The following is a 26,425-nucleotide window of genomic DNA, read 5'->3' on the forward strand; positions in this document are numbered from 1 at the left end:
GTTTCCCAAGGAGGGACAGAATACTGAAGATTCCATATCTATTAAAGAAACTGAATCCACACTGCAGAATATTCCAGTGGAGCCCCACCAGTCAATCTTTGTCACACTGAAGGAAGCTGTGACACTCATCTTACACCAACTCTCCCAGAGAGCAGAAATGACGGTCCTGCCTCAACTCAGTGCTGACGTCAGCATGACGCAGACAATACGATCCCTCTCAGGAGCACGTCCCAAGAAAGGGAAATTATCATCCAGTCTCTCAAGAATATAGGTACAAAAACCCTGAATTAAAAATGCAAATTCGGTTCAGCTACATATGAAGAGGATAATGCACATAAAAGTGGGGCTTACTCCATGAAATCAAGGTTGGCCTCACATTAGAAAATCAATCAATATAACTTATCACATGAACAGAAAAAGGAGAAAAAAATCAACCAGGGCAGACACGTGATAAAACTCAATACCCACACATGACCGAAATTCAACTACTAATAAAATGCAACTTCCTTAAGTTCTTAAGAAAGAACATCTACGTTAACCCACAGCAAACATAACCCCTGCAGGTGAGTTACTGAGCAGTTCTTCCGTGAGGGCAGGAAGCAGACGGGGAGGCCGCTGCTGCACCTTCTACTCGCCCGTGACCTAGAGACCCATCAAGGCAAGGGGAAGAGGCAGCATACAGATTAGAGAGAAACAGAGCTGTCAGGACTTGCCAGCATGCACTTTTTCTTTTTACATGCTGGGACTTTTAAATGTCCACTTCTCATACAGAGGTAATTCTAACAGTCCCTTTGTGTCCGCAATTGTCATTATGATGGCCGGGGGTCAGCTGGGAGTTTACCTGCTCTGAGCAGGGCCACCTGAAGGTCCCGCCCACTGCAAGGACACCCTCCATGGCGTGGCAGCCTGTTCCACCACAGAGGAGCCACGCCTGGACCTGTCTGGCTGTTGCACATGCCCCACCCGTGCTCGACAGTGGGGCACGGCCCCCACCCGATCCCCACGCAGGATGATGAGAGTCTCGGGTGCTCTGGGGACCAGTCCTACTCTCCTGGGATAAGCCAGCTCACTCTTTCCTGCTTATACACAAAGAAATATATGCAAAGCTACACTTCACTAACAGACTTCCATCAGGATAAAAAATTCCTATAGGTACCACCCATCCCCCACTTGTAAAAGCAATGACTGAAATAAACACACACTTGAATGCACACTCCCTGAAGACAGTGATGTGGTCTGGTTCTCTGCTGTCCCCTCAACCTCTTGACCTCACGCTCCTCCTGCCTCTACCTGTCCTCACCACCGGAGACCTCAACCAAGACCATGACGCCAAACATCACTCACATGCTGATGAGCCCCACTTACCCGCAAACCCCAAATCACGGCATGTAACCACCTATTCAACACCTCTTCATGGGTATCATAAGCATCTCAAACATGTCCAACAAATTCTTCACCCTTCTCCAAAAACTGTATCTCTATGTCTTGCAACACGTGCCAGGTCCAACTCGAGTTCTGGTTCCCAAGGCCAAATCCCAGCAAACAGCTTACTTTTTTCTCTCTTCCAATACAAAGTTTCAACACACTCCATTGGTTGTACCCATAATCTGACCACTTCTTGAACCTTCTGTGATGACCACCGTGGTCCAAACTCCTACTACCCCTCGGCCTCCTAACTGGCCTCTCTGCCTCTGTGCACGCCCCTATTCAATCCAGTGTGAGGTCAGAAACCAGAATGTTCCCATTACGAAGTATGTCACACACAGCCTCCCTCCGCTCCACAGAGCCCTCACACTGGCCCGGGCTCCTCCCTGCATGTGTAACGTGCTGCCAGTGCTGTGCTTCACCTCTGTCCCTGCCCAGCTCCCGCCCAGGCCTTTCCCCCACACCCCACCCGTTCTCCTCACCTCTCGCAGCTCTCCAGGGTTCCAGGAGCACAACCAAAGGCTTTCCAAATCCAGCCTCCACCTCACCAGGCTCTGCCCTGCCGTCTTCTGGGGTCTGAATTTTCTCCACAGCACCTGTCACCGTCACCTAACATGTTCCCTGTTTTACTGTTTCCTTCCACTCTGACGTACACCCCATGAGGGGAGCCATGTCCCCAGCGTCTAGGACAAGTGTGGGCCCTGGCGCGCACTCAGAAAGCATTCCGTGGAAAGAGTAACTGAACTGATGAACAAAGGCAATGAACGTGTGGGAGGACCCAATGAAAGGGCCTGGTGCCCACGGAACCTGCAGCAAGCAGAGCTCGGCCACTCGGCTCATCTGAGGCCCCCTCCCCACTCGGGTCACAGCTGCGCGCCAAATCCCTTGCTTACGTTTAGAAAAACCCAACAGGTTTAGGGAGGAAACGCTGTATCAGTAACACAGGTGGAAAGCCAGCCCCACTCATCATAAACAAGAGAGAGCACTGGAAAAAGTTATTAATCGTCAGCACGTAGCATGATTCCAAAGTCTCTGAGCTCGCAGCCTACTGTCTCCTTGTTTAAAAGTGAGGTCCTCCAACACAACAGACGCTCAAGACCCTATTCCCAGTAAATCAACACACTGACATAATCAGATGACTTGTTTAAAAATTTAAAAGGGCAAAAATTTCTCACGAGGTAACTGAATATTTATCTGTCTTTAAGTCCCCCGTGTGCACACCACCTCACAGCCCACAGCGCCAGTGCTACGGACCGAGAAACAACTTCGGGGAGACGGCGGCGGACGCCCTCGGGGCTGCGGTGAGGAGGCGGCTCCGGGGAAGCCAGAGCGCCCGCGTCCCAGGGCTGGCCAGGGTCCCAGTCGGGGGAGAGGTGGCAGGGCCAGAAGGGCAAAACGGGTTTCGCACGCAAGCAGGCTGGACACAAGGGAGCCGGAGGAAGAAGCCACAGCGCCAGTCCAGGCATCATGGCGGCTGCCTGGACGGAGGTGGGATTCGTGATGACAGAACAAAACGAGGCCACTTGTGCACCGGGCTCAGCAGGATGTTGGTGCAAACGAGGCACCAGCAGCAGGGAGGAGCCAGCCCAGTCCTCAGACACCACAGCCACCAGCGTGCTGCAGAGCGCCACGCGCTTGCACGCCGACAGCATCAGAAAGAAGGGACGCGCCAACATGCCAGCCGCATGTGCTGCTGAGCGACCGCACCATGCTGGCACCAGGGTTTCAAAGCAGCGAAACGCTGGCTGCTCGGCCTGGTGACCTCACTGAAACGCAATCCTTTCACACGTTACCAATAACAAACCCCAACCACAGTCGAGGTAGAAATGGATCGTGCCCTTCGTCTTCCACTGATGTCACGGTTCCCAGAGAAGTCTCTCCCTCGTCTGCTGGCTTCTACAACACCCGCTAAGTGTCCTCCGAGTTCGTGGAATTCTGCCTGAAATGACTCTCCGCAAACAGCTCTGAAAACAGTAATTCACTAAAAAGGCATGGAAATCAGAGAAGACGGCCAGTAACACAGCCGGAGCCTCCTGAGCTCTGCCTCTTCCTGCCCCGGCTCCACGCCCCCTGCCCCCTGCGCTCTCCCACCTGCAGAAACGCACGCCTTCATTCTTTACGGATGGACGTACCATAAGGAGTAAGGCGATACCCAAGTACAATTTGACACTGAAGAAATGCAGACGGGACCCAGAGAACAGACTGCGTGTCCCTATCACGATAACACGCTGACAAAGAAGGCTGCCTGCGCGCGTCTCCCCGGGGCAGCTCATGGCACGCGGCCCTGCCGAGGAAGGAGCCGCACCAGCGGTAGATGGGACGGTGAGGGGAAAGAGGGAGAATTACTTCAATGAAAAGGAAGCTCATTCACTAAAACAAACAGGCAAAAAACAGCAAAAGCCCCTTGTTGGGGGCATGACCTTGGTGCCAGTCACAGGGCCCACAGCAGACAGCTCACCTGACTTCAAAACCTCACCTCTGTGAATTTCTGGAAGATGCGGTCACTCTGGTGAGCTCCGATCGTGACTTCTGGGAGATAGACAGGGATGGTTGTGTAATTGAGCACCTCCAGCTTGTTCTGAACCCTACAAAATAAGACAGACAATGACCACACTAAACCATCAGAACAAATATAACAAAATCAGCTATAAGGCTGATTTTTTTTTTTTTAAAGTGCATCCAAATAAATGCCCTTCATCCCCAGGTGGTCTTCTAAACACAAACCCTCATCCCAAAGACCATGAGGTCTGTGTGCGGCTGCTTTTCTGAAGTGACCCTCAGAACGTGAGGGAGAGCCTGCCAAAGCCTGGGCAGCACAGAGGACCATGCTTCAGAAAGGATGAGGTTCAGAAGACATGAAAAAAGGAGCCACACTGTGCTTTAGACACAGGTATAGCACCAAAGAAAAACGACACCCCACGCCATCCACAGCAGTGCCGAGCACAGAGCGAGTCCTCATTACACCATGCAAAGTCCATGAATCTTGAGGGAAAGGCAGCACGCAACTCCAGTCCATCTACATTCACCACGCAGCGTCCTGCTGCCCTGCTGCAGAGACTCCAGGAGCAGAAGGGCTCCGGGGAAGTCAGGGGCACGGGATGGGGCAGGCCCACACAGAATGGCCAGGCGCACCCTTGCCTGGAAAGGTCTCACACTCTGCCTTGCTTGGCACCGACAAATGCCAACCATAGGATATGCTCCTTGTTTCACCATTCTATTTTGCTGAACAGTAAAATATTTATACTGTGTTATAACTGCTTATTCCAAATTAAATTTAGTCTGAATATGACCACTACACTTGAAGATGAAAAGCATTTTTGGGGCTTTTAGAAAGAAACATTTAAATAAAGTCTCCTTTCTTAAGGGCTCAAAACAAAACAAATAATTACTTTGAATGACCACTTTCCCATTAATGAGTTTTAATGGCAGAAGACATTTCTGTTTGTAACGGCCCAGATGGAAGTTCTTTAAATGCATCTGGCTTTCAGCTACTTTGTGATAAGGAGTCCAGACCCACGTACCCAAGGCCAGCGCCCCTGGCAGCCGCGGTCAGAACACCCCGATCTGATCCCGGGCTGGTGCTCCTCAGGCCCCTCCCGCCGCCGACCTCGGTGCGCGGAGAACCTGCCGCAGGTTGAACGAGAGCGGAGAGCGGGAAAATACACATCCCGCACGCCGCCGGTACAAACTGTGTCACTCCAACACGGATGCACCATCTGGCAACAAATATCACCCAAGGAAATGGGCCCGGGGAACCGTCTGTCTTCCCAGGTGCATCTCTGCGGACGTCCACAATCACACAACTGGCTACAAGGGACACACTCCAAGGACAGGGCTCGTTCTCAGCCCTCCTAGGAAGCTGTGCACACGACAGACCTTTGTAAGCAGGCGCAGGTAATGCATAAATACACATCTCTTTATTTTTAACAAATAGAATTATTCTTATTATTTTATAAAGATAATTTTTAAAATTATCTCACGATCAACAATTTCCACTAAAAGTGAAAATTAGTGTTTTTAAATGTTAACAGACATCAAGGTGGAGTATGATTTGGTTTTCTCAATAGTTTGAAAAACCTACGAAATTCTGAAAAATCTGAAAGAACTTCTTGGCCTGGAGGCTGGTGTGCGACACAGAGCAACGGTGCCATCTATGCCTCGTCCGGCTGAAGTACTGTTTCCACGAGACCCCCCAGCACAGTGTCTCCTTCAACAACCGTGCTTCCAACTGCTTCTAAACATTAAAAAGTCATCTGCTGCAACTGTCAACACCTTGTTCTGTCAACGCGTCACCGTGAGCTTAGGCGGCGACTGCTGGGATGAGCCTAGGTGGCGACTGCTGGGATGAGCCTAGGTGTCGTCTCCTTGAATGCCAGTCGTGACCTTCCCTCGACTGTCCTTGAACGCCAGTCGTAACCTTCCCTCGACTCGACTCACTCTAGACTGAAGATACGTAGGAAGAGAGAGAACGGGAAGCATTTTATGACCGGGGAGCAAAAAGCAGAGAAAGAAAACATTCTGTTCACAAGGCATTTAGTCTAATGGAAGAGAATTCGAATACTGGCTGAGAATAATACACCCTCTTCACATCACGAGCCAAAGCGCTCGAAGAAGAGGTGGCGGAGCCTGGTTCACGACACAAGGCGGTTCGCCACACGTTCTAAAAGCGGCAGGAAAAGACAGAAAAAGCACACAGTAAATTGTGTTTTATGGCTCACACTGGTTCCCAATGAACAGAATGTCTACCCTCGCTCCTAAAACATGTCCACAGCCTATCTGTTAGCTTGTCCTGAACTGCAAAGTTCTGTTTGAACACGACACTCTGATACCAAACTCGTACCCCACCGACTTTGCAGCCCTGGGATTTCCTACTACAAGGACCTTGTCCCAGAGTCAAGGAAACAGAAGGCTCCGTGACGAAGCAAACATGGTGAGCGGGAGGGCAGCCCAGGCTCTGGGAAGGAGGAAGGGGCTCAGAGCCTGCGCACATGGAGCCCTGCCTGGTGACCAGAGTCACCAGCCCAGGAATGAGAGGGGCCAAGGCGGGCGCCAGCCCATAAGTTACGGAGTTTGCACAGGAACCCAAAATGCTATGCAGGCTGACACATACAGTCATAAGCACACACACACGTAATTACACGCCGGCATACCTCGCTGAGATGGAGCATAAGTGCTCTAAACCAGTAATTCGGTCAGGTTCTAGACAAAATGAGTATAACTGGCAAATGCCATGTTTACAGTAATTATCCTACAAAATTGGTCATAATTTTCATTTGAATCCCCCAAATTAAGAAATGACACTCACATGAAAATAAACAAAATTACCGTTGCACACTGTTATGAAACATCCGGGGCGCAGGGGCAGGGGAGCAACGGACCAGGAGGAAGAGTGGACAGACCATTTACAGCAAAATAAAACAGTGAATTGAATGCTCTGATCTACAAACTTCAAGGCAATGACTTACTCCTTCTCTACGCTCCAACAACACATCTAAGTAACTACGAAAATGATGATCTTAGGACAGCCTGGAATCAAATGAACACACATTCCAGACTGTGTTTAGAACACAACCCTATCATCAGTGAACAAGGCACCAGGCCCTGGCCCAGCACCTGGCCTCAGTGGGACGGCGGGGCTCTAGGACAGCCACCTTGTCCCACGCTGCCTCTTGTCTGTGTCCAGCAGTCGCAGACACAAACAAGAATCACATATAAAGCCAGGACAAGTGAAGAGAGGGTATTCAGAGGAGAAAAGGCGACTACAGCCAGGCTTAGACATAAGCGAGGATTTTTAAGATAATTACTGGGCGGGTGGGGGAGGGAACAGATTCAGGAAGAGGGAGAACCAGAAGTTCAGGACTGTGAATTACTTCCCAGAAATGAAATTTGGATTCATGACTAAACAAAGGCAGGCCACGGAAGGATCCAGAGTGAAGGGAAAACGGGGCCACTGTGACATTTTTGTGAAAATTAGCCTGGTGGGTGTGTGCACATGGGACAAGCAGTAGGAAGAAACAACTAACGGCAGGATAAAGATCAAGAAGGAGAGGATCAAAGCCCAAAGGCAACAGACGTCAAGAAAGAAGAGAAGAGGGAGAGAAAGCACTGGGGACAAACACACGGACTTTAGTGTGTTTCTCAGGGTGTGCAGGTAAGGGGGCCGGCCGGGAAAGGAGGATCCTGGCCACATGACAGCTGGAGGAGGAGGTGACAAGCCCACCAGGATGCAAGCCTGGGCCGTCGAGAGGAGAGGAGGCAGCACGGTTTGCGCGCTGGACCCCAGGGAGGGTCATGGTGGCCCTCCACACTGTGCGGGCTGGCGCTCCTGAGCTGTGCCTTCCCCAGCTGTACGATGAGAGGAGCTCCCACCAGGCAGGAGCGCTGTGGCATCAGGAAACGTTTCTGGAACACCTTCTGGATGCAGTGCTGACCCTGTAACTGTGATTGAGGCCAACACCTTGCGGCTTCCGACCTAGAAAGGTTACGGGGTCTCCAGCAAGGTTCAGAATTCAGCTCCAACAACAGCTTGAAAGTCATCAGTCCTGTCCTTACAACAACAAGAAAACATCCCTGCAAATCAACCACTTGTCCTGGAAGAAAAGCAGCGACGCTCTGACAGATGTCAGCGCTCAGACGGATGAAGGAAATGGGACACTCTGCTCTGAGGTCCCCACACCACCTGGGAGGCGGCAGGGCCATCAGAATGTGGACCGAGATGAGCTGCACGTGAAGCCCGGGAGCCCCGCAGCCACGAAAACCGCACTGTGAGAAGTGCAACTGCTCTGCTAGGAGAGAAGAAAATGGAATCATGCAGAAGGCTCAGGCACAACCAGAGAAGGCAGGAAAAAGGAGCAGGAGAAGAAAACAAAGAACAAATGCAACAAACAGAAAACCGTGACTGACAGAGTAAACATTCATCCACACACACCAACATTCCTTTTAAATGTGAACTGTCCAAACACAGCAGTTAAGACACAGAGACTGTCGGAACAGATAAAAACACGGGACTCAAATCTATGTCGGCTACAAGACACCCACAGTAAACAGAGACTCAGGTTCAAAGGAAAGGGATGGAGGAAGACGCCTACGCGAACCAAAGCCAGAACAGACAACCCATTCAGACACGACAGACTGCACAACAGAACAATCATCAGGGACACAGCGGGGCATTCTGTCGTGAGGAAGAGGTCAATTCTCCACGAAGACGTAACAACCCCAAACACCGAACAGCGGAGCATCAAAGTACATGAGGCGAAAACACAAGTCAGTGGAGAAAGGGCCACGTGCTCCTGTGGCTGGAGACCTCACCACCCCTCCCTTGTGGACACAGCCCACAGGCAGAGAAGCTGGGGGGGACGTGGATGAGCTGAACACTCCCACCTGCGATGCCAACAGAACGTTCCATTCAACGGCAGGACGCGCGTTCTTCTCACGCTCGAGCGGAATGCGAATCTAGATGGAAAGCACGCCTGACCACGCAGAGCACCCGCGCCCATGCCAACGAGCTGACATCACACGAGTTCGTTCTCAGATCATGAGTGCGATTAAATGTGAGGGATGCCGACAGCACTGACGGCATGTATGAGATCAAAATCGAGCATCTAGGCCTCTGAAAGATAACAATAACCCGTCCTCCCCACCCAACGCCTAGACAACACTTTCCACCCTTCCTCCCTCCTCGGACCCCCAAACCCCCCCCCACTGCCACCTGTGGCTGATGGCCCACTTTCCGTCACTGTGAAGACAGAGCAACCATCAGAGAACGTCCACACGCCCAAGGCACATCCCCACTCGCCCAGCCCCTGCCCACAGCCCTCCATCCCATTAGAAGTGCCGATTGCCACGGAGCACTAGGCCACGCCTTCAGAGGCCACTCACAGCCCTCTCCCACCCCCACAACTGTAGGATCTTTCCCATGAGCCACTATTTCTTCCATCTTAAGCATAAAACAAAACTGCTAAAAATGACTAAAATTTTAGGTCTTACTTTCAGTAACTAAATCAATAGGCTCAACATGAGAAATAATTGAAATATATGGACTTTGTATATGCTGATGTTAGGCTGCATCCCAGCACAGAAAACGAGCATATCAGTTATCCGGAGAAACACCGTGAGCTAGCAAACTCCCCAGAGCACAGGGGAAGCTCTGGCACTCGGGGCCAGGCTCTGCCAGAGCTGATCCACCGGGCTCATGGGCAGAGCGGTCACCAGGCAAGACGGAGGCTATCCGTGGGCTCAACACTCAGACTGGTGCTCCTCAATACGGCTGCGGCCCAGCCACTGTCCCAGCGTGGCAGAGCAGAGGCTGATGCCGAGCTCCGGCACAGCTCGTGGCTGCGGACAAAGGGAAGTCAGTGACGTGGCCTCCCACCCTTCGTGGAGCAGCAGCCACTGACACTCATGGGAAACGTCCACTTCCTGGGTTCCGATCTGCCTTCCTGCCCAAGACACGTCTGCTAGAAGCCCAGCTCCCGTGCACGTGGAATGCCCTTCCACGGTCCTGAACAGAGCAGGCCTGAGACTGTGGTCTCCCCCGCTGGTGTCTGTGGGCTGTTTGGGCACCACTGGGCACCAGGGTACAAGGGGATTTATGGGGAACACCTGCCTTCTTTCTGGAGGTCAGAACTTGAGCAGTTGCTAAGGCAGAAGGTGCCAACATGACCAGCACCCAATAAAAACTCTGGGCACCAAGTGTCTGATGGGCTCCATGGGCAGAAATCCTGCCCAAGCCCTTGTGTTACTGCTTTTCTCACGTCAAAGTAGCACACTTGGCACGTCCCTCGTGGGGGGGCATCGAACGCCCACGCGTGGACTGCTCCACATGTGCTGTGTCGTTCCCCTCACTGACCGGCTGTGTATCCCTGCTGATTCCCTGTGAGAACCGCAGCCATGAGCACAACCACCTGCTGTGACTCCCGAGTCCTTCCAGTGAGTTCCCGAGCTCAGGGCCCCTCAAAACACATGGCGTACTGGGTTGAACAGTGTCCCCCCCCCCCCAAATTCATGTCCACTTGGAACCTGTGAATGGGATCTTATTTGGAAACAGGGTCTTTGCAGAGAGAAGTTAAGATGTGACCACAGGGGACTGGCTGAGTCCTAATCCCATGACTGGTGAACTTGTAACAAGAGAGAAATGTAGACAGAGACACAGACACGCAGGGAAGAATGCCCTGTGAGGACAGAGGCAGAGTGGGAGTGACAAAGCCACATGCCGCGGAAGGCCGAGGATTACCAGCAGCCACCGGAAGCCGGAAGAGGCAGGAAGTATTCTTCCTAGAACCTGAAGAGCAGGGCAGCCCTGCCAACACCTTGACTTCAGACTTCTGGACTCCAGAACTAGGAGACTAGGGTGCTGTTTTCGGCACCCCCAGTGTGTGGCCGCTTGTCACGGCAGCCCCAGGGCACTCGCACACACGGCCACTGGCATGAGGCGTCCTGACCAAGGGACTCATTTCATGGCCCAGGAGGTGTGACAAAGGCTCCATGCACCAGACATTCACTATCTTGACACCCCCAGCCTGATGGAACAGTGAACGGTCCCCTGAAGGACGTCAAGGCACTAGCTGGAGAAAGCGCTGTGTCATGTGTTTGTGAGAGTCGGGACCCTGTTTGACAAGCGAACAAGCAGCAGGATTTACAGCCATCTCCCCACCATCCTGGGCTCGGGGGCTGGAGGACAAAGTGCCCAGAGGATATGAAAGCAGGAGTTTTATTTGATTCTAAATCCTCTAAATCTGGAACAGCGCTCGGCGCAGGGTGGAAGCAAAATATCTGCTGAATTAATATTGGCAATCAATTAATTAATTGTCAGCCCAGAGAATGCAGAAGCCTTTTGAAGGGAACAGCAAATACACCTCATTGTTGGTGATGCTGTTAACACCTAACTCGACATAGAACTCCTTCAAAATTCTCTGAATGTCTCCAGCAGGCCAGGGACCGTACTCAGAGTCCCAGCCCCTCGTCCTGTCTGGCCGGTCCCCACAGCATGGAACTCACAGCATCCGCAGATGGTGAAGAGTACGGTCACTCTGCTCAAGCCACGGCCCCTTGTTGTACTTGAGGTATTCGATATCTTCTACCACCTGAGGCAAAGACAATTCCAACTCAATGCACAGTCCCATTTTGGAAATTAAATGAGATAACATTTTAATACAGTATAAGCCATAGCTATCTAGCAGGAACAACCACCACAGAAGTAAAAAAAAAAAGGAAGTCGGACAGATGACTTTCAGTGAGGAAACGGGATTGAGCACTGACCCTCCGATGGGCACCCAGCCCAGTAGACACTGGGGTCGGCGGGGGGTGCTGACCCTCACTGTGGGCGCCCAGCCCAGCTGACACATGGGTGGTGTAGAAATTATGTGTGAAGGGGCGCCTGGGTGGCACAGCGGTTAAGCGTCTGCCTTCGGCTCAGGGCGTGATCCCGGCGTTATGGGATCGAGCCCCACATCAGGCTCCTCCGCTATGAGCCTGGTTCTTCCTCTCCCACTCCCCCTGCTTGTGTTCCCTCTCTCGCTGGCTGTCTCTATCTCTGTCGCATAAACAAATAAAAAATCTTAAAAAAAAAAAAAGAAAACCGTCATCTTCTTCCAGAATTTTCATACCTTTGGTTCTGGTCTTCAGGAATTTATGATTAATACACGAAATACGGGACTTTCTGCATAATGGATGATCCACTGCCTCAACGTCATCTAAGAAATAATCTGTTTTCTTCTATTCTGTTTTTTCTTATCTTTAACAGTCGGGTCACACACGCACCTGTTTCTCCACTCTCCGTGCTGCTCGNATGGATGATCCACTGCCTCAACGTCATCTAAGAAATAATCTGTTTTCTTCTATTCTGTTTTTTCTTATCTTTAACAGTCGGGTCACACACGCACCTGTTTCTCCACTCTCCGTGCTGCTCGGTTACACCACGTACTGATTCCTGCATTAACACCGCAGTGCTTTCATCACCATGGTTTTGCAATGGTTTTGTATTTGGGCAGGCAAATGTTTCTGCATTATTCTTTCTCAATTTTTTTGACTATTACTCATTAAGTTCTCTTGAAAACTGCATGGAGATTGACTTGAATTCTACAAAATGCACTTACTAATGTACCTTCTACAATTTTAAGATCCTAGAAACTGAATTATTTAAATCAAAATCAAAATCTCATGCCCAGGGGAATGTAATGGGCTGCTCTTAGCTTATGAAATACAGACGTTTCTAACACTGGTTCCCCCAGTAGGAGCTGAACTGATTATCTGATTTATAAGAACCTTATATATGAGTCAAATTTAAAGTAATTTAAACTTTTCAGCCAATTTCTTACCTTTTCTGCATCTTGAGCTTCCCTTGCATTATATTGTAAAACCTCACATTTCTCACTGTAAGAAAAGGCAAGAAGAAATTGAAGGTAAATTTTCCAAGCTTATATGAATGTACCAATGAATACATGACATTAAAGTCTCCGCTGCAAACACTAAAACCGCCCATTCTCTGAAGGGAACAATGTGCTGGACACATGCTGGCTCGGGGGGCTGCATGGCGGAGGAGGACCTGCTAACTCCCGGCTGGACAGTGATGACAGCAGGGGTGTCTCCTGACTTCCCTTCTGGCTACCCCGTCCCCACCCCCACAGGCTCAAGACGCCAGGGGCTATGGGGGACAGGGTAGACGGGTCACCGCCACCGCAGGTTCATTTCAGGACAGGACGAAGGCGCCCCGCGCCTGAGACATGGGCACAGAGGGCACCCAAGCGGTGGAGGAGGAAGGACAGGTTACTTGAGCTGCCAGAATCTGAGACGAACCAGCTCTGCAGCAGGAAAGTAGCAGCTCAGTTCCCTCAGTCCTCAGCCCTCCGTCTGGACACTGAGAAATCACAGCCAGATCCCGAAAAGAAGGGGACAGCAGGATGCCACTTCCAGCACTTCTGCCCATGCCTGCACCACGTTTACTGCCACGCAAACAGCTGGCTGCCTGCCCGGCGAGGATGCAGCCAACAGATGGGTAAGTCTGTACCTGACAAATGAAGGAGGCCGCCTCTGCCACCACCTCCAGACCAACCCGTAGGAGAACTGAGGCGACGACCCCGGCCAGAGAGGCCAGCGAGGCCGCCCAGACCAGAGGCCCACTGGAAAGCCCATCACTGCAGAAATGTCTGACCCCCTTCCAGCAAAGGGGACAGCAGAATGTCAAGGACAGACCACAACTACCCCGGATCACCTGCACAGCACACGCAAGGAGATTACACAAGGGACACTCTCTCCTTTAGGAGTCTACAGCACAGCACCCCCTGCTGATGGCGTGTAAATCCACAGATCCAAGATGTCACGAGCTATGCTCCACCTGAACTCCACGGCTGACACTCCACGATGCTATCCAACTTCAGCAACCGGAAATCACCGTCCACAGGCCATCGGTTTAACGAGCTCAGTTAGCACAGCTGAAGTACCTGTCCTGGTTCCATGACCACGGACTCATGAAACCCCGACGGCTTAGGTGCTGTGATTAGAGATAAGCCCGTATTATACATTCGGAGGAAGTCATCCGATTAGATGACAGTTTCTTGCTGCAGCCAGATCACTGCATTTCCTGTCTCACTCAAGATAAAGGAAAATGGTCAGAAACCACAGGCACAATAACGATGGATCCATAAAGCCAGAAACAGGAGCTCGGGGCATCTGCCCTTCTGGCTGGAGCAAAGGCTGCCCCTCATTAGAGAACTCAGCGTATTTCCTTCTCAAGGGCCCTCAGCCTCCCGCTGTCACTATGAAGAGAGGCACAAAGGGCAGTGTCCTCCCTCCACAAGGCACACGAGTCGGAATTAAACCACGTGTGTAAGAGACAGAATTGTGGATACTCCCTGATGATCAAGGGAGGGCGGCTGGCACGGAAACATTACCGTCTATCACACAGCAATGTAAACACCCCCCATTTGACATCCCTGGTATAGCTGTCACAAGTGTGCGCACGGCAGGTCTGGAAAGCAGTGACAGGTACTTCTGGCACACAGAATGGCACATTTCCAAAGCCCCTGCCAGGCGGCAGGCACTGCGTGGGGTGTGCAAGGGGACAAAGACAGGGCCCCTGCCCTCACAGAATTTGAGATTCCAGACCATCTCTGAAAACAACTTACAGAGCCAATTTCATAGCCTAACATTTCCCTATTCCATGTGACTCGATTCAACAAACTTTATTCTCTGGGCACCTATAATTAGCAGCGTCCCATGGCAAATGCCTCAGTGACAAACAAACTGACAGAGGACACAGGACAAAGCAAATCCTCTCGCTGGGGGGGTCCTGCCCGCCCTTCATTCCCACTGGCTTATTTGTGAAGGGAGGCTGAAACAAAGAGGGTGGCCAACAGGGGTCTCAGAGATTCTGGGACACAGTCAAGGCCTCAGGATCGAGAACTCAAAGCCACCTGACCCCCCGGCCCACCTCTCCCAGGAACCCCTGGGTCTCCCAGGAACAGCAGCGCTGACGGCGACATTTACAAACGGAGCAGAGTAAATGTCTCTTCACAGCTGAATACAGGGATGTTTGCTAAACCCGGCTGGAGCTCAAACTTACTTACAATACATTCAAAATCAAGGTACTGAGGATAAAAAATATGTTTTCCAACAATTTTAAGCATAAATATTGACAAAGCTAGAAAACATCTATTCCTGTGGTAGTTCACTGTGCCTCCTAAAATCTCACAGTACGACGACAGCCGAGGCTGCACTGTTCTTCATGTGCTCACAAAGGACACATAAGACGACAGTGTCCGGTCGTGAAAGAAGAGAGAACACAGGAGAGACCGGCTTGGGTGCAGAGAGATACCAATCGTGCCCAGTAAATCTGCTTTAATTCAAATACTGACATTCAAGCTAAAAACACTTCTCTTATTCAATTTTGATCTTATTCCTTAATTACTAATATTTCTAACAATTCTATCTTCTAAAGTTAGCCACCGTAAATATGTCATATTTAACTAAATGACTTTAAATAAACAAACCTAGGAAACCTAAAGTTGTTTCTGCGGGGAAATACCTCCTGAATTCTAACACACAAAGTCTTATAAACTTTAGATAACCTATTCATGATAGGCATCTTAAAATTTTCTGTGAAATCCAGCAGTTCTGGTCAAATTTCACTGTGAATTTCCAAGAGAAGGGCCTTGAGACACAAGCGCATCACGCCGCAGCAGGGTCCTGTCTGCAGGTGAACACTGACGTGGTACGGGCTGAACGCAAACTTCCACGCTGGTGTTCTTGTAAACGTGACAAATGACCTCTAACGTACGTGGCTTCTGCAACTCCACACAGCTTGAGCTGTGACAGCAGACAGACCATATGTGTTCACAGACAGAGCTGACAGCACAGCGGGACCACGAGGGGAGACACCAATGCCCACGGTGTAATGAGTCTCCGTGGCAAGACAGCACGTGATCTACAGCTTTTAAAAATCTTTATTACACTATTTATTTGGAAAAATCAAATTAAATCCCACACAGACATTCACCTGTCCGTCCACTGTTCTCACCGTACAAACTGCTGAAAGCAGAGCTCTGCTAGACTCTCCCGAGAGCAGTAAGGGGACAGTCCCCAGCCCGCGTGGTGTCTTCAGCCATGCACGCGACAGTCTGTTGCGCGACCACCAGCCGTGGAAAGGTGCCCTCTCCTTCATGGCGACAAGCCCATAATCCTGAGCCTGTCTTATTTGCCACCGCGTGCTACGTGTGTTACGTGAGAAACACACACCACCCAAAGCACCTCCTCTTCCCTTCGCCTTGGTTTGCCCGACGCACGGCGAGACAGGACTACCAAAGTGAGAGCGCTGCCCTGGGCATGCGGGGACGTAACCAGGGGCGGGTACCCGGGCTGGAACAGAGACGGCAGCTGCTCATGAGCACAGCAGCACGACTCGGGGCCCACCGCTGACCGCGCCAGCCCCACACACACGGCCACACACTCCACTCAGACGGGCACTTTCCCTTTCAGGTGGTCGATGTTGACGACAAAGAAAGCAAGCAAGCAACCTGGAAGTTTGGCAAGGGTTACACTGCAAAAGAGAGGTCCATGTTCTCCGTATTAAGTCTAAATCCCCTGACCCGGGGTAGTGCAAGCCCCCTGCACCTGCTGTGTTCCACGGCTCACATGCGCCTCTCCACGGCCCCTCTCCAAACATTTGGAGAAACATCCAAATCCCTGGGAAGAAAGGAGGGGAGCTCTTTCCCCCAAAGCGCGAGTCTCTGCTGCTCAACAGAGGGGGCCGTGCTGTAGTACCAGGACTTAGCAAAGGCCATGAAGGCCCCATATGAAGTCACAAGAACACACCACTCCACGCCACATCCTCAGCACGGCCCGCTAACAAGGACTCTGAAGGCCAAGCTGGGGCTTCTCAGTGATGCACGGAACACCCTGACCTGGATGATTTCACAAAGTGGCCCGTGGACAATGACACTGTGGGGAAGGACTGGACATCATCCCCCAGGCCGACAGCATTTGCAATGCTGTGCTGAAAGTCATCGAGCTCAGCACACAGACGGGGGTGGGGATATGAGTAAGCAGCAGCCGTGTGCACCCTCAGGAACTGTCGTGTTAGTCACTGCCAAGCAACGACTTCCGAATGCCGTGAGCGAGCCACAAGGCCTGCCCCAACTATGGTGGCAGTGAGAAGCGTGCTCTGCTGGGCCGGCCGGCGAGGGAGGAAGCGGTCGGATGCTCGGCACAACGGAGAGCAGTGCCGCCCCCCTGGGTAGCGGAGAGGCACAGGTGAGCCATGGAACACAGCACATGAGGCTTCAGGAGCGAACTCCCACCGCAGATTAAGTCTGAGCAACCAAATGGGGCAAGGGACGCTTACAACGGCTGCTGAACATACTTTGTGATCAGGAAGTCTCGAGGAGAAGTTCTTGAAAATAACTGCAAAGTAAAAGAAAACCTCACCCTGAGGACAAGTTTAACTCAGGCATTATTAGCTAAAAATTCTATTTGGGAATTCGTCAGGACACCCCTTCTGAGTTAATGTTTTTGCTGTCAGAAGATCTCCAAGACTTCTGGAACTGACACGCGAGGGTCAACCATCTGTTTCTTCTGCTTATTCACGTATGCCTATACATTCCCCTGAGCACGACTTACAAACCGGATTTTTTTCTGCACCTCTGGTCCTAAAAACGGAGAGTGCAACAGAAGACAGGGACCCACAGCTCGCCCTGCTCTGTACTGCTGCTAGGAAACAGCTCAGCACCAGACAGGCAGGAATGCAGGCATCTGCTTATGGTCAAGAAAAATTAGTTTTCAATTTACAAATCAAACTTCTCTTCCAAAGTTACTATAACTTACTTTGTTTTTATTCACAATTTTATACATTGAAATCTTAAACAAGGGCATGAGATTTTTAGGCATCAGGAGGCTTAAGTTTAAAACAATTTAAGACAAGCTGCTAGAGACATCCAGGAAGAGATCAAACACTTGCCAGTGTGACTCAAGGGACAGTGGCCCCCGATTTCCCTCTCACAGGCCAGCAGGCAAGGACCACAGGACAACAAGCAGAGTAGGGGACATTTTCCTTTGTGCTTTCAGGAATGAAATGATGAGAGCAGGAGGAAGGAAAGAAACAGGAGGATCTAGTGGGATTTCATTTAATCCAAACTACCGCTAAGAACAACTTTTAAAAGCATCTACAGGGATTACGTGTAGAATTACATGAATTCTCTGTACGGATTCAAGGAGCACTTTCGAGCAAGCCTTCTAGGTAAGCAGGAATGTCCGGATACTCCGTCAGGTCAGAACACAGGAGTTCCCTGATGCTAACACCCCGTCGTGGAATACAGCATGGCTTCACTTCCAGCCTCAAATGATTTTAGGAATAAAACAAAGAAGTATGGACAAAATAGGCAAACCCAAAGAGCAAAACACCCCCACCAAACAAGCTGAAATGTGTGCTGTCATTCTTGCTTATAAACATGAGACCTGAACAGCGAAGACAGCATCCCCTGTCATGAGTAACAGTGAACTCCCGGGCTGCCGGGTACAGGGAACCGTGTGTGGAGACGCTGCGGTCACAGAACTCAATCGCGCATTTAGCTCACCTCATCTCCGGCAAGAAGTTTTTCTTATAGGAGTTCTCGATGTCCTGCAAATAGCCAGAGGTGATCTTCATTTCATGCGGCTAAACAAAAGCAGAAAAAACAAGTGGAACATTTAGACTTTTTCTTTTACTTGTGCACCTGTAAAAGGTGAAAATAAGCAATAAACACGGTTTTCTTGAACAACTCGTGGGCGTTGCAGGGACGGCAGGAACGGGGCCTCTCGGTACTGGTCAGGATCACCCTCATTGTACCACAGCAAAGCACCCAGATTTGCCCAGGGGATCCCACTGCATGACCTTTCACAGGCGTGAAAATGCATGCTTAGAACGGGATCAGGAAGAACCCCCTTTTACAGGACACACGTACAGCGTGGCACATGGGATACAGTATACACACACACACAGCACACACACAAGCACACATGTGCACACATATACAGAGCCTGGCAGCTAAGACCATGACAACGAGGGGACTGGCCCACCTCTCCCCCAGCCCTCACACCCTCCTCTCCAGCACCGACTCCCTCCTGCCCTCTCCCTTCACTACTCACACCCCCCAGCCACCTCTCGTACTTCCCCCACGGCTCAGCTCCCCCGCCGCCTGAAGTGTGCTAAGCCAAATTCAGAAACCGAAATGTCACACCTGAGTGGCCAGTTTCAGTGTCTAAAACCCCCTACAGTCCAGCAATGCTATGGGCAAGGCGTGCCATCTTCCATCTCGTCTTTCTTCATGGCACTGACTTCCACTGGGTACATTCCTGTTTCCCTGTTTGCTGCTGACCTCCCCCCCCCAACTCTACACTCATATCACAGCATCAGAAAGAAGACCTATTCTCTCCCAGGAAAAAGTACGCCAAGTGGGAGTGGTGTTTGCAGACGAGAACTAGTCCGAGCGGCAGTGATGCCTCCGTGCTCTGACTCCCGCCATCGGGCCCACAGAGCCAGGGAGCAATGGCAAACCCCAGCTTCGGGCCACCTAATACAGGCTCAGCCAGCACCGCACGTGCAGAGGCCACGGTCTCACTGTTCTAGAGTCACCACGCGGGGACAGGAGGTAGAGGGGCTCGACCTGAGTTAGACAGGAAGGAGGAACTGAAAGGGTACTAGAAATCACATTTGACCTGCAGACAGAGAATAGGGCGCGGAGGCCCCCCTGGAGAACAGGAAGGTGCAGGGCAGGGGGCCTGCCACCAGGACACGAACCCATCCTCACAGGGGGCCTCAGGGGGCTTCAGGGGCCAGGGCGTGAGGGCGGGATGGCGCTCGGGGCTGCAGAGCGCTGCCGGAGAGCGATGACCCACCAGGGCCCTTCCATCCGCCCCACAGGGGCCTACACTCGGGGGCCCCACCATGTGGGCCGCCCATCTCTGTGCAAGCCGTGTTGCCTGCTGACGGCAAACTGCCGTGACTGCCACCAGGAAGTGCTGATCTACGAGGACACAGCGAGATAACGAGGACACGGAAACAGAACGCGGTCTTCAACTGAAAAGCTGAATTACGTTTCCCTTCTTCTGAATCCGACTCTGGATCTCTGGAACGGGCACGTCGATGTAGACCACCACGTGAGGAGGCAAATATTCCCTGATGGTGACCTTCTTCACCTCGTTGTAGTGGTCCACACCTGCACACACGGGAAAGGCACATCTGTCACGCACGGGCCGCCACAGGCTCCCCCAACACGCACCCTTCCGAGTACAAGGGCAAAGGCAGATGCAATTCCCAGAGCCACGTGTCAATCCGTGAATCACAGAACGCACAGCTGTCAGCACAAGGGACCCCGCTGCAGGTGCCAGGATGGCGCACAGTACCCGCGGCCCTCCCGGCAGCCCCCCCACCACAGCGCTTCTCGTCCCCCGCAGACCGCAGGCACTGGGCCCAGAGACGGCATGTCACAGCCACAGAGCGGGCTGGTGGGACTCACACACCGGCCGTCGGAACATTCTAAAGGCCAGATGCTAAGGCCATCTTGGCCACAAAGAAAGCCAGGGGAGGGCACACAAGGGTCCACTTTGGTAGCCTGTGGCTGGAACGCATCATAAACACCTGCTGTGTACGGCAGTAACAGACAACAGTCTCATCTTCTCCAGCGAGTGCAGACATTTGTTATTTACTTTATTTTTCAAATAACTGAAAAATGTGAAGCTACATTTACCTGGTTTCAATGTGTTTCAGTAAATTTAATCAACTACACAGAACTACCTACTGAAACAGATTTAGTAACACAAAATACAACAGAAAGCAAGTGAGGCTGAGGGATCATTCGCCCCAGGTCATCACTGTGTAGAACAGCCACGTCCAACTGGTGGCGCGAAAGAACATGCGTGCTGTCTCGAGGACGCTGCACCTGGACGTCCTCCGGCATACAGGACGTCACTAGAAAGACAGGCAGAGCACACTGGGTCACTGGATGAAACCACCCCCCCCACCTGCCACAGGAGCTATGTCAAGAAACCAGCGGGAACTTCCAGAAGCAACAAACTTTGGGCTCACACTAGGAGCCACAGAAAGACCACCGTTTTGCTCTAAAGGAAACGTTCAGGTGACCACTGCCAGTGAGTCTGGGTTCAGCAGCAATTCAGGACAGGCCTGTGACGCACGGGCAGCAGGGTCTGAGCTGGAGGAACATGAGGACACACAGGGGGTGACATCACAGTGAGCGACCGGGGCGCCCTGTGGGTACTGCTCTCCTGTCCACGCAGGAGACACCGGCCCTGTCTCAGCTTCCTACCTGGGCCGCCCGGAACCAGGCCAGCCTCACCCGCCCCCAGGCAAGACGTCCATTCTTCCGCCTCACGTTCCTGGGAGCGCTCCCGCTTCGGGGCGACCTTCTGCCTCGCCGTGTGCCGTCTACTCTGACATCTGTTCCCCTGACCCAACACGGAAACGAGTCTCGCTAGTCCTGGGCCTCCCCCACGGCCCCTCTCAGTTCCTGTCCCACGAGATCCCACACACCCCGTGTGACAACCGTCCCCCTGCCACACTCATGGACCCTGCTCAGCTTCAATTCTGTAACAGGCTTCCCTCCCCAGAGACCCCGAAGTCCAAGGATCCTGGCCTCAGTGCTTGCCTCTCACTCTGGGCTTTCCAGGGACGAGCACATCCCTGTCCGTGCCAATCCCCCCCAACCATGTCTGTGACACGCGGCCACCTGCTGGAATTTCCACCTGGCCACCTCCGCCTGGGACCTCAAACCCCACAAGCCCGTGTGGGACACCTCCTTTCAGCCTGCTGCCCCTTCCCAACCTCTTCACGGGGCAAGAAGTCTGGTAAGTCCACTTTCGCTCCCCCTCCTTCCTCCCGCAAAGCTGACCTCCCAGTGCAGCCGTCGTCCTAACATGCAGCCATCCTGCTCTGCCCTCCCCCCACCATTTCCCCTCCCCAGATGCATCAGATGAAAGAATGCGACACAAACACATCCTTCCGGCACCTAACACCTTTGGTGGCTCCCCAGTACTTTCAGGAAAAAGTCAAGCACACTCTCCAAGGGCACAGCCACTCCTGGTGCCCCCCCATCCGCCTGTCCTGGGCCGTCCCCCACCACCACCAGCCCTCCCCGCTGTCAACACCGCAGGCGCCTGCAGGCACGCTTCACCTGGCTCACCCGCCACCCTGCTGCCCTGCTACCCCGGGCTCACTCCTCAAAGACACTGCTGCTGACGGCAGCCGGTCTCCCAGCCAGTGAGCGTTCTCCTGTGTGCTCCCACAGCCCCCGGAGGACAGGCACTGAGGCTGCTTTCATGCCCACCCCCCACGACTGCAAGAGCCTTCCTTGTCTTCTGTCGTCATATCCCTGGCACCTAGGACCAAGCCTGGCACGCAGCCAGCACCCCAGAAACGCTGGCTGATGGACCTCAACTGCTGCTTGGAATGCCTGGAGAGGACTGGTGCCCTGGTGAGAAGTGCGGGAGCCAGCTGCTCCTTCTGCAAGCACAGAGGAGCCGCCCTCACAGCAGAACGCGCAAGCAGACCAGAGCAGAGCGCCTCAATCCAAATCGTCTCCTGGCTGGCTTGGCTCTCCCCGTTCACTAACCAGCCCCTCGTACTTGGCTCTCCAGGGGTGACCGGCTGCCAGCTCCAGCCAGCCACGCACTTGGGTGAACATGTCCGTGGACAGACTGAGCACAGGGCCCCACGGCCCTGCCCTGGCACCTGCCTCCTTAGACACCCCGGCCCCACCCTAACACGCTTCCCTAACTCCTCAGTCAGGGAACCTTTGACCAGTCCTTGTCGTTGTCCATGTCCACCTGTCAGACCTCCGACAACCCCACGCGGTGCTGCTGTCCCTGCAAGCATCAGAACAGCAGGAAATGATGTTGCTGCTGGCTCTCACGCAGGTGTGGACACAAGAAATACAGACATCCTAATGACCACACACTAGAAATAGGTTAGTTCAGCGAAACTAACCCAGATCAGAGAAAGTGGCTTAGGCATTTGGCAAGGCTGAAGGGAGACAGGGACGGCAGATGTGGTTTTGGGGAAGGCTGGGTGGAACCTCTCTGCTTTCACCAGGAGATATGAATTTAGGAGGAAAATAAGGTGGAAGGAACCCTCTTTTCTCCCATTAAGGTAACAAGTCATGGCACTTGTTCCAGTATTTACCAGACGTGCAGAGCGCACACTAACTGCAGGGCAGTCTGCCAGAGCCTTTACAAAGTGACACAGCACCTCCAGGGAGCCCTGCCCACAGCCCCGACTCACACTGCTTTCGGATGAATCCCTGGCTATACATCGCCTCCAAGAAGACGAAGTCACTGAAGATGGAGCGCTCCAACACGACCCCTTGTCCTGGGAGACGGAAACAAAAATCAAAAGTCAGACGAATAAAAGTCAAGGCACTGGAAACGAGCAACTTCATTTTTAGAAAGGCAAAAGTTATTTACAACACCCTTTGCATACCAAGTATTTTCAAACGCACATACGTGCTCCTCCAAGTGGGAAATCACTTTCAAAAACAAGAGCGCGTCAGGGCGCCTGGGCGGCTCAGTGGGTTAAGCACCGGCCTTCAGCACGGGTCATGATCTCAGGGTCCTGGGATCGAGCCCCACATTGGGCCCCCTGCTCGGCGGAGAGCCTGCTTCTCCCTCTCCCTCTGCCCCTCCCCCTGCTCATGTTCTCTCTCTCAAATAAATAAAATCTTTTAAAAAAATAAATAAATAAACAAGAGCACTTCTGGCTTGGCGATGTCATCCTGTCAGCTCCAACCTGTCGAGTTAGGAGGAAGGTATTTCTGTCTGAAACCACAGCTTTCCCACCCCATCGACCCACAATCCTGTCCCGGCCCAACCGCTCAGCCAGACCCCAGCAGCATCCATGACTCTCCCCGAGTGGCCCGTGCCCAATTCATCAGCAAACCACCAGCTTCCTCCCAACCACATCTTGAACCCGACTGCTGTGCATGATTTCCACAGTCCCCCACCCCCGTCAAGAGCAAGGCCCCCTCGCTGCAGGCAAGGTCCCAGGCCAGCCACCAGCCAGGCCCTGCCTCCGCCCTTGCCCCCGCCGCTCTCCCAGCAACAAACGGGCACTCTCGGAGCGTGAGCCGGCTCACACCTCCCGATGGCTTCCTCTCCCCTCCAGAGAACAGCCNACGAGTCTCGCTAGTCCTGGGCCTCCCCCACGGCCCCTCTCAGTTCCTGTCCCACGAGATCCCACACACCCCGTGTGACAACCGTCCCCCTGCCACACTCATGGACCCTGCTCAGCTTCAATTCTGTAACAGGCTTCCCTCCCCAGAGACCCCGAAGTCCAAGGATCCTGGCCTCAGTGCTTGCCTCTCACTCTGGGCTTTCCAGGGACGAGCACATCCCTGTCCGTGCCAATCCCCCCCAACCATGTCTGTGACACGCGGCCACCTGCTGGAATTTCCACCTGGCCACCTCCGCCTGGGACCTCAAACCCCACAAGCCCGTGTGGGACACCTCCTTTCAGCCTGCTGCCCCTTCCCAACCTCTTCACGGGGCAAGAAGTCTGGTAAGTCCACTTTCGCTCCCCCTCCTTCCTCCCGCAAAGCTGACCGCCCAGTGCAGCCGTCGTCCTAACATGCAGCCATCCTGCTCTGCCCTCCCCCCACCATTTCCCCTCCCCAGATGCATCAGATGAAAGAATGCGACACAAACACATCCTTCCGGCACCTAACACCTTTGGTGGCTCCCCAGTACTTTCAGGAAAAAGTCAAGCACACTCTCCAAGGGCACAGCCACTCCTGGTGCCCCCCCATCCGCCTGTCCTGGGCCGTCCCCCACCGCCACCAGCCCTCCCCGCTGTCAACACCGCAGGCGCCTGCAGGCACGCTTCACCTGGCTCACCCGCCACCCTGCTGCCCTGCTACCCCGGGCTCACTCCTCAAAGACACTGCTGCTGACGGCAGCCGGTCTCCCAGCCAGTGAGCGTTCTCCTGTGTGCTCCCACAGTCCCCGGAGGACAGGCACTGAGGCTGCTTTCATGCCCACCCCCCAGGACTGCAAGAGCCTTCCTTGTCTTCTGTCGTCATATCCCTGGCACCTAGGACCAAGCCTGGCACGCAGCCAGCACCCCAGAAACGCTGGCTGATGGACCTCAACTGCTGCTTGGAATGCCTGGAGAGGACTGGTGCCCTGGTGAGAAGTGCGGGAGCCGGCTGCTCCTTCTGCAAGCACAGAGGAGCCGCCCTCACAGCAGAACGCGCAAGCAGACCAGAGCAGAGCGCCTCAATCCAAATCGTCTCCTGGCTGGCTTGGCTCTCCCCGTTCACTAACCAGCCCCTCGTACTTGGCTCTCCAGGGGTGACCGGCTGCCAGCTCCAGCCAGCCACGCACTCGGGTGAACATGTCCGTGGACAGACTGAGCACAGGGCCCCATGGCCCTGCCCTGGCACCTGCCTCCTTAGACACCCCGGCCCCACCCTAACACGCTTCCCTAACTCCTCAGTCAGGGAACCTTTGACCAGTCCTTGTCGTTGTCCATGTCCACCTGTCAGACCTCCGACAACCCCACGCGGTGCTGCTGTCCCTGCAAGCATCAGAACAGCAGGAAATGATGTTGCTGCTGGCTCTCACGCAGGTGTGGACACAAGAAATACAGACATCCTAATGACCACACACTAGAAATAGGTTAGTTCAGCGAAACTAACCCAGATCAGAGAAAGTGGCTTAGGCATTTGGCAAGGCTGAAGGGAGACAGGGACGGCAGATGTGGTTTTGGGGAAGGCTGGGTGGAACCTCTCTGCTTTCACCAGGAGATATGAATTTAGGAGGAAAATAAGGTGGAAGGAACCCTCTTTTCTCCCATTAAGGTAACAAGTCATGGCACTTGTTCCAGTATTTACCAGACGTGCAGAGCGCACACTAACTGCAGGGCAGTCTGCCAGAGCCTTTACAAAGTGACACAGCACCTCCAGGGAGCCCTGCCCACAGCCCCGACTCACACTGCTTTCGGATGAATCCCTGGCTATACATCGCCTCCAAGAAGACGAAGTCACTGAAGATGGAGCGCTCCAACACGACCCCTTGTCCTGGGAGACGGAAACAAAAATCAAAAGTCAGACGAATAAAAGTCAAGGCACTGGAAACGAGCAACTTCATTTTTAGAAAGGCAAAAGTTATTTACAACACCCTTTGCATACCAAGTATTTTCAAACGCACATACGTGCTCCTCCAAGTGGGAAATCACTTTCAAAAACAAGAGCGCGTCAGGGCGCCTGGGCGGCTCAGTGGGTTAAGCACCGGCCTTCAGCACGGGTCATGATCTCAGGGTCCTGGGATCGAGCCCCACATTGGGCCCCCTGCTCGGCGGAGAGCCTGCTTCTCCCTCTCCCTCTGCCCNGGAGACGGAAACAAAAATCAAAAGTCAGACGAATAAAAGTCAAGGCACTGGAAACGAGCAACTTCATTTTTAGAAAGGCAAAAGTTATTTACAACACCCTTTGCATACCAAGTATTTTCAAACGCACATACGTGCTCC

General features: G+C 52.8%; 1 protein-coding gene across 2 annotated transcripts in view; it reads right to left on the reverse strand.

Annotated features, from left to right (window-relative positions):
• NDUFA10 (NADH:ubiquinone oxidoreductase subunit A10) overlaps positions 1-26,425 on the reverse strand; it is a 79,820-nt gene that overhangs the window by 46,448 nt on the left and 6,947 nt on the right. For both annotated transcript variants that reach the window (XM_034655538.1, XM_034655537.1), the window contains exons 4-9: positions 25,890-25,976; positions 19,987-20,108; positions 18,489-18,568; positions 12,741-12,795; positions 11,422-11,507; positions 3,902-4,010 (exon numbers count right to left, since the gene is read on the reverse strand). In XM_034655538.1, coding sequence (XP_034511429.1) covers positions 3,902-4,010; positions 11,422-11,507; positions 12,741-12,795; positions 18,489-18,568; positions 19,987-20,108; positions 25,890-25,976 — 539 coding nt within the window. The remainder of the gene's footprint in view (positions 1-3,901; positions 4,011-11,421; positions 11,508-12,740; positions 12,796-18,488; positions 18,569-19,986; positions 20,109-25,889; positions 25,977-26,425) is intronic.

This window comes from Ailuropoda melanoleuca, chromosome 2, assembly GCF_002007445.2.
Source record: "Ailuropoda melanoleuca isolate Jingjing chromosome 2, ASM200744v2, whole genome shotgun sequence".
Classification (NCBI taxonomy): domain Eukaryota; kingdom Metazoa; phylum Chordata; class Mammalia; order Carnivora; family Ursidae; genus Ailuropoda; species Ailuropoda melanoleuca.